This window comes from Physeter macrocephalus, chromosome 12, assembly GCF_002837175.3.
Source record: "Physeter macrocephalus isolate SW-GA chromosome 12, ASM283717v5, whole genome shotgun sequence".
Taxonomy (NCBI): Eukaryota; Metazoa; Chordata; class Mammalia; order Artiodactyla; family Physeteridae; genus Physeter; species Physeter macrocephalus.
This window is the reverse complement of record NC_041225.1, coordinates 65,913,852-65,926,467: the sequence shown is the minus strand read 5'-3', so window position 1 is coordinate 65,926,467 and position 12,616 is coordinate 65,913,852. Positions and strand designations below refer to the sequence as shown.

The window sequence follows — 12,616 nt, the reverse complement described above, 5'->3', positions numbered from 1 at the left end:
TTTTCATTCTTTTTTCTTTATTCTGTTCCACAGCGGTGAATTCCACCATTCTGTCTTCCAGGTCACTTATCCGTTCTTCTGCCTCAGTTATTCTGCTATTGATTCCTTGTAGTGTAGTTTTCATTGCAGTTATTGTATTGTTCATCTCTGTTTGGTTCTTTAATTCTTCTAGCTCTTTGTTAAGCATTTCTTGCATCTTCTCCATGTTTGCCTCCATTCTTTTTCTGAGGTCCTGGATCATCCTCACTATCATTATTCTGAATTCTTTTCCTGGAAGGTTGCCTATCTCCACTTCATTAGTTGTTTTCTCGTGTTTTATCTTGTTCCTTCATTTGGTACATAGCCCTCTGCCGTTTCATCTTGTCTGTCTTTCTGTGAATGTGGTTTTTATTTCACAGGCTGTAGGATTGTAGTTCTTCTTGCTTCTGCTGTCTGCCCTCTGGTCGACAACTCACTTCTGAGTGCCAAAGTTCCAGCCCACAGTGGCCAGCAGTGTCTTCACCTTGGGATTCCCCACTGGATCGTCAGCAGAACCATCAAACTTGACAGTCCAGTGGTTAAGACTCTGCCCTTCCACTACAGGGGGGGCATGTTCAATCCCTGGTGTGAGAACTAAGATCCCACATGCTTCTATTGTTGTAGGGTCTCCTGCAGAGGTGAGGGGTGGCTGTGGCTCACCGTGGGGACAAGGACACTGGCAGCAGAAGTTCTGGGAAGTACTCCTTGGCGTGAGCCCTCCCAGAGTCTGCCATTAGCCCCATCAAAGAGATAGCATAGTATTTTATTCAATAGTTTTAACATTGTGTGTATTACAAGTTTCACTTTGCATGGCATATATATTCTAACTATTTTTATTTGTATTTGCAATTAGTTTGAGTCAAAATATATTCTTTTAGAGAATATATTTACTTAAAAAATAGATGTAGGAGTGTAGAGCTTATGAAGTTAAAGAGAATAATAAATTATCAAGTTTTGGGGGATTAATATCCACATTACAACATTTATTTTTTTATTTTTTATTTTTTTGCGGTACGCGGGCCTCTCACTGTTGTGGCCTCTCCCGTTGCGGAGAAGAGGCTCCGGACGCGCAGGCTCAGTGGCCATGGCTCACGGGCCTACCGGCTCCGCGGCATGTGGGATCTTCCCGGACCGGGGCATGAACCCATGTCCCCTGCATCGGCAGGCAGACTCTCAACCACTGTACCACCAGGGAAGCCCTACAACACATATTTATCTGGTTTTTATTTCAATAAAATTTAGACTGCTTGTGATCTATGTAAAGTTCTTTGGGTTCTATCACACCTTCTTTGTCTGTTCTAATCCAGTGCCCTCTCTGAACTTCTGTGGCAAGTACAATTCACGCAGTGGTTAATTGTATATGTATGCATAGTTATCTATTATCTTGAACTTCCATTTCACTTTCCTCATTTTGGCCCTTGACTCCCCAGCCAAAATCTTAGCTGTTTAATGATAGTCTCTCTGTGATGTATTGATGTATGCCTGAAACAATACTTTGAGTACACAATTAGTGCTTATGTGTTAACTTCATTGAGTCAGATTGTTTCCTAATGTGTAGCTAAGCTGTACTAAAGAAACAAAGGATTTGACTATTGGAACTAGAGAAGGAAGGTGAAGTCTTTTGGGTACATGAGATATGTCTAGGAAGAGTAGACATGGATGCCTGCCTTGGGCTATCGACGAGTGGCATGAGAGCAGAGATAAGAGATGGGCAAGGAAGAAAAAAAGTAGGCAATATGAAGTCCAAGCAAAATTCACTTTACGTATTTTCAAATATATGTATAGGTATGTATATAAAACAGTGAACAGATGGACCACACATTGTCCTTACTTGCAAGGAACCCATAATCTAGAATCAGTTACATGAAACCTTTTCATCACAATTACAGTTACTGCTACTAAGTGTTACAAGAATGCATAATGGAAGGCTCTAGGTTAATTTGGTGGAGGGATCCAGAGAATGCTTTCTTGAGAACCATATAAGCTAATATAAAAAGAAGAAATAAGTTGGCCAGACTCAGATGTCTGTGTCTGTGTATGTGTGCATGTTGGGATGGGTGGGAGTGTTGAGGTGTACACAGAAATGCAGGAAATTTGCAAAGGAAGGTAAATGGCACCTTCGAAGAGGATTAGCTTGGTTGTAGAATTTGAAAGAAGTCCACAGTGACTAGAATTTAAAGAGTTAGAAATAAATGGTTCAAGATGAAACTGGAGAAGTAGGCAGGAGCCAAATGGATGTATATGTTTGTTATGTACATATCTTAATGATACAGCAAATCATGTAATACATAGGACAAATATTTTCATTAGAACAGCTATATTTTTTTCACGACTTTGTCCCTTGAAGAGTGTCAATAGTGTTCAAAATCTACTTATTTGGAGCCTTGCTAGCTAAAGTAGATATTACTGTATTGTATGGTTTGTATAACAACTACTCGTACAGCATGTAGTTGGAAATTATGTGATAATGCTGCTTTTAAAACTAGAGTAATTTTGCAAAATTTGTTAAACTTTTACTTTGCTTTATGGTCCTAGGCATATCCAAATGCCATGTTCTCATTTAAAAACAAAAAGTCTAAAAACAGACTCCTAATCTTCTCTGGAAGTATGTACAGCATTTAAGAACCCTTTTGTGTTTCCTTTCCCAGTGTTAAAAAAGAGGAAACAGGAAACCTTCAGAAGAAGCGAGTATCTTTGTTTTCACTTTCATATTATTCTGAACAAATGTTGGGTTCATAAAGTTGCTTTTCCTTATTGTTTTCCAAGTATATTACTATGTCTTATCAAAAACTGCCACTTTTATTTCTGAAGAGAAATTACACATCAGGGGAGATCTATGAAAATGAGAGGAGAAAAATATGTGTTAGCAAAGTTCATATAGCTTGTCTCTACTGACCAATAGTCATAAAAATATGATTACAATTTTATTTCCCTTTGTTTTCTGAGTACCACCATGAAAGTTAACTCCAATTCAAGGATTTGAGTTTTATTACTCCTTGCTGCTTACCTTGATTGTTTGAAATTACTCTTGTTTTTTTGAAGTCTACTAATTTATAAAAAATTAATATACTATAGTGTGACCAAATATTATTGGTTAGGTGGGAAAGTAAAACTATCCTGAATTCAACCAAAATTGAGGGTGCTACAATTTTAAGTATGAATTATCAGATTTTCCATCTTATTCTTCACCTGTGGAACCTTGTTCGAAATATCCATTATGTACAGTACCTTATACCCAAATGGCCACACCAATTAGAGCTAGAACCTATCAATTGGTAGTAGTGTTACTAGATGCAGCCTGCTTCTTGTCAAAAATACTGAATCTTGAAACTGATATAATGTTATATAACAATTATATTTAAATTAAAAAAAATTTATTAATTAAAAAAATTACTGAATCCTTCAACAATTCAAAGAAAAGTAAACCAAATTGTACATACTGTTTTATTGCTTGAAAATTACTTCAACAGAGACCTGTATGTTGCTGGTGACGTTTTCAGTGGAGGTAACAATTTTAACCCACATAAAATTAACTGGAGGAAAAAGAAAGTAAATTAAAAGAAAAACCTCATTCCACTTTTATTAGGGTAAAGGAAGTATGCAACTAAATTATTATCCTTTATTCAGTGAGAAGCTCTGGCTTTATAAACCTAATTTATGTATTCAGTAGATTACTGTAGTTGATTTGCATGCTTTTTAAAAAGTTGAAACTCTACTTGGACACTTTTTATAATTCCAAAATGAATTGGTCTTTGACAAGTGGGTCATTACTGCTTTATCCTTACCTCTGATTTAGGATACTTGAAGTTGAAAATAGTTTCTCGCCTTTCATTTGATTTCAGTTTTCAGGTACATTTTCCTTGTTTTTAACTTCTTCTATCTGTATAAGCCTGCAACCTTTGACTGTCCAAAGAAAGTCCATGTAGTGTTTCTACATCCCAGCATGCTTGGTATTAGATCCCAACACCTTCCAAAGAAAAGTAAGGGTCATCAGAAATTATATTTATCTTTGACCTTTCCCGATCAAATGGGTTGTTTTATGTCCTTTATATTGCATGTAAAGTTTTAGAAGCATATCAAACTAAGGACAGGATTAAATAAAATGAATACAATCATGCAGAGTTACTGGATATGTTATAAATAACATATCACCATGAATTTGTAAAGGAATGAAATGCATTTAAGGCAGTTTCTTAAAATAATGTACTTCATTTATGCCTTTCCTTGTGCAGCTTGTTAATGAAAATCATGAGGTAGAGGCAAAATGTGGGCTTTTTCCTGGTGAACTTAAACAATTGGTGCTATTTTGTACCAAATACTAAGAGGGGTTTGGGAATCATCTGTTATCTGTTAGGAAGACATTGTCACTCTATTTAGATGTGCCTTTCTTTGTTGATAATATACTTATATACAATTATTTTTTTAATTAATTAATTTATTTTTGGCTGCATTGGGTCTTCGTTGCTGTGTTCAGGCTTTCTCTAGTTGTGGCGAGCAGGGGCTACTGTTCGTTGCGGTGCGTGGGCTTCTCATTGTGGTGGCTTCTCTTGTTGCAGAGCACGGGCTCTAGGCACCTGGGCTTCAGTAGTTGTGGCACACAGGCTCAGTAGTTGTGGCTCGTGGACTCTAGAGCTCAGGTTCAGTAGTTGTGGCACCCGGGCTTAGTTGCTCTGTGGCATGTGGGATCTTCCCGGACCAGGGCTCGAGCCCATGTCCCCTGCATTGGCAGGCGGATTCTTAACCACTGCGCCACCAGGGAAGCCCCTATATACAATTTCGTCACAAGAAAAGTCATTAGTTTTATATTCTAGTAGAAAAACAAAGGATTTGGAGAATAAAGTCAACATATAGTGAAGTAAGCGCCATCTGATTTCCTATCCATTATGCCAACTAAGAATAAAGTCTGTCCTTAGATTTCAAAATCAAATATTTCAATTAAAAAAAATACTCTCAACTAGAAGACATCTGAAATCCATGGGTTATGGGATTGTATGAGCCCATTTGTGTGGGTACCTGTCTTAAAAATTAGTGTGTCTTTTTATACCTATCTCTGCTGCCCACTGTATTTTTTTCTTGTTAGATCACCTCTTTGTTATTCATTGGGAATGCAGTGTATGTTCTTTTTTTAGCTGAGTCTCATCAAGAATCTTCAAAAGCTATTGTTTATTTAAATCATACCATATCGATCATGTTAATTGTTCTGTGAGTGCCAGTTAAAGGTATGAGGGCATAATTGTATGTCTGTATGCATGTGGGTATATATGTATTCTTGTGTTTTTATGTCCTCTTTTCAAAATCATTCAAAAGGCTTCCATTTCCTCCAGCTGTATTATTTGACTTTTCTCTCTACTTTCCCTACTAATAATAACTATGTTTATCTATTTTGTGGCACAGGGCAGTTATTATTAAAAAAATAATGAACTGATTGTACGGATGTTCAAATCAGTGATAATCATTAAAGACATAAAATTATAATTGAAATATTTGATGTTTCCTTTGGAAAGTACAAAGGGAGGCTTAGCTACATGTGATCTATCCTCTGGCACAAGTATTTGCTTTCCTGTGAATGTTGTTAGCCTGTGGAGATGAGATAATGGTGCCACAGAAGCTATCAGAATTTAAAACAAGATTTCCTTTGCTACTTCATTCTACAGATGTTTCATAGGAAGTTCTATGACAGATATTGTGCAAACACTGAGAATACAATGATAAACACTACACATAATACCTGACCTCATGGAATTTCAGAGTTCAGAGAGAAAATATTTATTGAATATGCAATTACAGGGTCAGTGCTTGTTTCAAAAGGGCATGTATCAGGTGTCAGGAAAGCATATATTCAGGTGTCCTAATTTAACTTGGGGACATCAGGGAAGACCTCCTTAGGAATAATGTTCCTGCCAAGAAGACTCCATTAATGAGTCATGTTTGGCTAAGGAAAGGTGAGGATGGGATCGGATGGGAGTGAGGAAAATCTTTCAAGTAGAGGAGAGTACAAGTGCAAAAGACCAGAGGTAAAAAGGAGGGCTTTAGAAGAATTGAAAGAATTCTCATGAGGATGGAAAGAGGAGAGCAAGGCAGTGACAGCCATGAGATGGGGCAGGGGAGGTGGGAAGAGACCAGATCATGGAAGTTATCATAAGCCTCATCAGGTGGTCGAGATTTTATCCTGAAGGCAATGGGAGGGTTATAATAGACAAGTGGCATGATAGGGTGTTGGCTGACATGTGGAGAATGGGTGGGATTGATTGTGGAGAGGATGCAGAGACGTCTGTTATTATATTGTAGTAATCGGGCAAGAGGTGATTTGCAGCCTAGATTTGGGTGGTGTCTGAGGAAATAGATCATTTCTGATGATGGGAACACTCTAGCATGAAAAACAGCACAAGGAGCCACGTAATTCTGAAGTTGTCAGGAGAGGTATAATAGTGTAAATTGGTATGAGTGTTGCTCTACAAAGAAGTCCATAGAGCAAAGGGTATGTGTTTTGAAAGTATTTAATTTGCTTATCAAATTATGTACATAAATATGTTCATTACATAAATCACATATAAGCCAAAATACATACTCATCAAGAATCATGCTGCCATAAGACAACTAATATTAAATTTTAGTATATTTTTCCAAATATATTAATATATGTATACAAGCACACAAAAGAGAACGTAAAATGTACACACTTCTTGAAAACAAAGATAGGCTCGGAATTTATGCTATTTTATCCTTTTAAAAAAATTATCAATATACCAAAAATATGTTCCCATAGGATAAAATACTATAACATTTTAATAATTTCATACAGAGAGATAGATATCAATGTTTTTATTAAACTTTATATTTGGTTCCCCTTTGGTATTTACATTTTCAATTAAATACTAATGTATGAAATATTTTCAGTCATATAAAACTTCAAAGGACAAATTGATAAGGTCTAAATGATAGTTTTCTCTTTCTCTAAATGATGGGTTTCTCTAATATGGTGGATTTATTGTGGTAAGTATAATATATAAATAAAACTAGCCTCAGAAAACATTTATTAATTATTCTAAATCTGAGAAAAATGTATCTTTTATCTTCCCTAGTAAAATGCTCCAGTCTTTTCTTGTGGGCAGTACTACCTACCATTCAACATTTCTTTTGCCTCTGAGTCCTCATGTGAGCTATTACCCAAATGTTTTAGTTCAAAATTCCACATTAGTTTTCATAGATTAGAAAAACTTCTGGCAATATACACAATTGAGTGCTGAGATGGCAGTCTAGATTCTTCCTAAGTGCTTTATAGATCAAGAAAACAGCATCTATTTGCAAGCATTATTCAAGGTCAACATAAACTATGTTTTTATCAGATAATTTTTTATTCAAAGAATCAAGGCTCCCACTTAGTTTAGAGCTATGAATAGGGACCACTGTTGTGGCTTGTATTTGTTCCTGAAGTTATCATGCCTTCTTTAGAATAGTTTAATAAAAAACAAATATTTGAGCATATAACTTTTTTGAAATGTCATACGCCTCAATCTGTCAAGTTTTAAATGAAACTGAAGGACACTCAAAGTCACTTTTGTCAAAGCCTTTTCCTATCATAACATATTTGATGGTGCAAGATGTATTCCCTTGTGATGTCCAAATGGTTGATAAACCAATTTGTGTGGAATATACAAGAACTGTTCAGACTTTGTGGTTTCCTTAAATGAGATGAGTAAGAATTTCTCTTTTCTGAATAGGACATAAAGTATGCTAGGCCTATTTTAGATACTTCAGTGTGCCGAAGATGGTATTAAGTTTGGTGTTCATAAATTACTAATCTGGAATAAGAGATTGAATGTATTTTGAAAACTTAAACCTGTTTCACCTGAACATGTTTAACTAGTTAATAAGAAACATCAAAAAGACAAAACCCTGAGATCAATGTTCATTTTTTTGTAAAGCTATTATATGCTGTTTAAATTGGTTGTTCGGGTCTGTCTATAACATAAGTTTTAATAACCTAGCTCAAATGCAGATTTCTAATTTTCAATTAACATAGGAATAATTTTGTTTGCTAAAATAAAATAAATGAATGAATGACAAGTCTGAAACATGAAATGTTCTAGGTAGAACTTTTTAAAATTCCAAATTTCAAAAAATCATGTGGCAACTGTATAGCTCAAGCTTTAAGTATTAACTTTTAACCTTTGACCTTACAGATTTTAACCAATGAAATGTCTCTTTAAACTTTAAAGGAAACAATGATAACGAGCGCCTGGCGATTGCTAGACAGCGAATTCCATATCGACTTGGTCGAGTAGTTGATGAATGGCTACTCGACAAAGGTAAAAAACATTGATTAAAACTTCAAATAAAAAAATAATTTGAACATAACCAAGTAGTACTTCATTGTAACACTAATAAACATAAAAAATAAATTTTCCGTAAAACTAAATTAAAAACAAATTTAAAACAGTAAAATGTAGATAGTAATATTTGCATTCCTTGTATAATAATTTCTATACATTTTTAGACGTACCAGCTGTTTAATAATCTTACCCTGTTAACTTAAGGTTAAAGGGACTGTTAAATATAATCCACTAACTCAATCTACGAAGGTACTCACAGCAAGCATTAACCCAAAATGATAAATCATTTATAGATTATATTACATGTTCCAGCCTCTAAATTATTAACTAAAATATATGTAGTTCTGATATCTTCATTATGGTCCTGAAAAAAAAAAAAAAAAAAACAACTCTTGGTTTAAACTCTAGGCATCTTAAATAGTGGGCAATATGGTTTGCCAGTCAAACTGAAGTCCCTTTAACGTTTGCAACCTTCTAAGAGCATTTGGGAACAAGCCCTAATTAAAACTGAACTTAAAGTTGTGTGCATGCTTTTTATGAACAGAGAGCAATCTGCTAAAACTGGATACTCAATTTGACGATATTGGTACTGTTGTGCTGAGGATTGCTGTTTGATGGAAATGTGCCATAATTTCTCCATCGGTTTGTGTATCATTCCTGAAGCCGCTTTTTACATCTGAAGCTATATTTTTTTTCATTTTGTTTTGTTTTAATAGACTTGCTGAAAGCCAATCAGAAAAATCTTTTTGGATTTTTTTTTTTGTCTCTGACACGCTCAGTGTAAACTATGTGTTTCTTTTCAGTGTCTTTGCCGGAAAACAGAATAATTCAATTAACAGTGGACTATTGCCTTCAAAAAATACACATTTCTAAAGAAGAGCATATAGATACCTGTGGCCATTATGTGAATTATGAAATTTTTACCATAAATTTAAAATCAGATTTCAGCTGCTATAGATGAGTTTCTACCAGTGGTAATTTTAGAATGACAAATACTTGAAATATTAAATATCTCATTTTTAATTAAACAATTTAGACTTAAGAGACCAACAGTATAAGATCTTGAGGTAAAAGGGGAAAGGAATCCACTAAAATTAATTTATAATACATATCTTTGATTGGTCTTTTAGCAAAAGCACTACATTTACAATAAGTTGAGAATTTACAAGTATTTGCCAATGATTATGCATTTCATGGACACCTCATTTATAAGCAATGAATTATGAGTCAAATGCCTCTCTTATAGTTTATTGCTCTCATTATCCACCCCATGAAAGATCTGTTTTATCATCCTTTGTAGAATGTAGAGTTCACAATCAACATTTTTGCATGTATGTAATATTATTTTTACAGGGCGTCAGCTCACAATCTTCAATAGCCAAGCAACCATAATAATTGGCGGGAAAGAGCAGGGCCAGCCCTTCCAGGGTCAGCTCTCTGGGCTTTACTACAATGGCTTGAAAGTTCTGAATATGGCAGCCGAAAATGATGCCAACATCGCCATAGTGGGAAATGTGAGACTGGTTGGTGAAGTGCCTTCCTCTATGACAACTGAGTCGACAGCCACTGCCATGCAGTCAGAGATGTCCACGTCAATTATGGAGACCACCACGACCCTGGCTACTAGCACAGCCAGAAGAGGAAAGCCCCCTACAAAAGAACCCATTAGCCAGGTGAGTACACAGATTTCATTTCTTCATTCTGCATCTGTGATTATGAAAGTGGACTTTTCTGCATATGTGTCTTTTCTAGAATGGGATTATTTCTGATCTCAAGCATTATGGCTTTTTTAAGACTTGCTTAATATAATGGATTCAGTTTGAGGATGAAATGTGTATATGCTGTTGGTTTGTGGTTTGTGAACTTTTATTGATATATACTGCTTTGTGATGGTTTGTGTGTGGTTAGTTGATGGTCTTGATTCAATAACCTTGGTCTAGCCTAAGCTGAGGGGATTGTCTAATAATTACACAGGTTTTTCACTTTTTAAGTTAATTGAACAAGTCAAATAGTGAAGTATCTGAAAGGCCTTGTTCAAGCACTTCATCAAAATAAAATAAAAGCAAATTTGAACATCTTAAAAAAGAAATTGCCTATAGCACTTCTATTGTATTTTGAAGTCTGAAAATTTTGAATTGATAAGCATGTGGCTCTCATTGTGAATGATAAGTCTACTATTTTACTGTTTATGGGAAAAACACAGTTAGTTTATCTGAGGACAAAGACCCAAAATATGGTACTTAAAAACTGTCTTGGGCCAACATATTTCGTACATTATATAGCTAACTGCCCTCACCCATATTTCACTTCAGTGAGCTTATTTTTCAATCTTATGTCTAAAGTTTTTGAAAAACAATTTTTAAATGTCACATTTGTACAACTAGGAAGTATATTTATTCCATCAAGATATACTTACTGATTGCCTACTATGTGTCAGGCACTGGCTTAAGTATTGGCATTACATCAGTGAAGAAGAAAAAAAAAAAAACACCTACCCCAGAGCTTACATTTTATAAAGGCTTTTAGAATGCTGTTGAAATTCTCTTAAATTCTGTTAGATCTCTGTTGACATTTATAGCCTTTGTACATATTCTATTGTTAATGCTTTCAGAATTGTGTGTTCTTCTTGGAAACTTGATTGTTTGCTTTTGTTTTGTTTTTGGTAGTTAGTGAATGTCTCTAGTAGGTGCCATATAAAGCTTTCCAAATATACGATTCTTACTTTTCTAGAAAACCACGTACTAAAGAAGCAAGAATGACAACAATTATTTTTTAAATTGCTTTTATTTCAAATGTTTGAAATAGATCGTGTGTCACATTTAGAAAGAGAGTAAAAGAAGATGAATTCTGTTCAGATCAGCCCCCATCTACTAATTAACATATGTTTACCGGAGAAAGAAGAAAATAGATCCTGATTTTTACTTTGAATAGGAAGGGGTGGGGGGAACAGAATAGAGGAAGAGAAAATGTCCCAGAAGGAGAGAGATGACCAAAAAGTTGTAAAGTCTGTAAATTTTTAAATGTAGTATTTCATATTATACACCTATATGCATCACTTTTTTCTTTCTTCTTTCTCCTTTTTTAAAATTTGCATTTGGCCACGAAGTAAAATGGGCTGTCTCACAGGGTGTTCATCAATATGTATTTACTGATCACACTACATGTGCCATACACTGTTCTAGGCACTGGGGATACATTAGGAACAACAAACAAAAAAACCCCTCCCTTATGAAATAGACATTTTAGTAAGAATGTGTGCTTAGAGTATAATCATTTTGTTGATTTTCTCTGTCTTGTTTGGGTTTATAAGATGGTTAGTAATTGCACTTAGACTCTTGGATAAAGACTTGTGTCTTTAGACAGATTTATGCATGCCCAACAGCTCCGTTTGATATTCTTTTCTAATACTTCACTAATGATTTGTTATTGTGTTTATTGGTTTACAGTTTATTTAACGATAAGCAGGTTATTAAGGCAAATCTGATATAGGAAAATGAAACACAGAGCTATGATAGACTATTTCCTTTATGTAAAATAATTCATAAGAGGACATTCTAGGACATTTGGAAATAGAAATGTTCTTGTGAATAAAATTTGAAATGATCAGATTTTTTTCTTAGTAGTCTTGTTTCATCGTTAATGAAATTACAGCTGCTTAAGTTGCTAGGTAAACCAGATGTGTCCCAAAATAAGGAAAGAATTATCAGCCTTACTTTTATGTTTTTTATCAATTAGTACTCGCTATGTATTAAGAAATTATGTTTTTTAACTAAACATTTGTAAAATTGCTATTTCATTTGCAAGTTAAACACTTAGAAATGAAGAAGTTAAAAATTTATGCATTTTATAATATTAACTAATGTGAAAGGAAAACAGTTAACTGCCCATTAATTGCCAATGAAAAGAGTCTCTTTTATCGTAAGCTATAACATGTTTAAAGATAGCAGTGGGTTATGAAAGTGGTTATGAAAGTAAAATCAATTAATGATTACTTGGTTCATTTGAGGAGGTATTGACTTAAATAAAAGATTACTAGGCTCATTAAAAAATACATATTTTAATTCTTTAGATTTTTAACAGACCAATAACAGCAATTAAATAATTTGGATTAATATACTACAAATATTCAACAACAGTGTTTTAAAGTTGTACTAAAAGTTTTTAAAATTCTCTCTTAAAAGGATATGTTTGTGATTACAGGTAATAAGATGTGAATGTATGGGGGAAAAACTACTAGGGAAGAAAGCAAATTACTTATTTTTGAG

At 34.4% G+C, this 12,616-nt stretch overlaps 1 protein-coding gene across 22 annotated transcripts in view; it reads left to right on the top strand.

The window, feature by feature from the left end:
* The window catches only part of NRXN1 (neurexin 1), a 1,147,673-nt gene that overhangs the window by 997,702 nt on the left and 137,355 nt on the right, over positions 1-12,616 (top strand). For 14 of the 22 annotated variants that reach the window (XM_024118775.1, XM_024118766.1, XM_024118760.1 and 11 more), the window contains 2 exons: positions 8,238-8,327; positions 9,705-10,024. In XM_024118775.1, coding sequence (XP_023974543.1) covers positions 8,238-8,327; positions 9,705-10,024 — 410 coding nt within the window. The remainder of the gene's footprint in view (positions 1-8,237; positions 8,328-9,704; positions 10,025-12,616) is intronic. The other 8 variants (XM_024118772.1, XM_024118771.1, XM_024118769.1 and 5 more) reach the window with 1 other exon arrangement.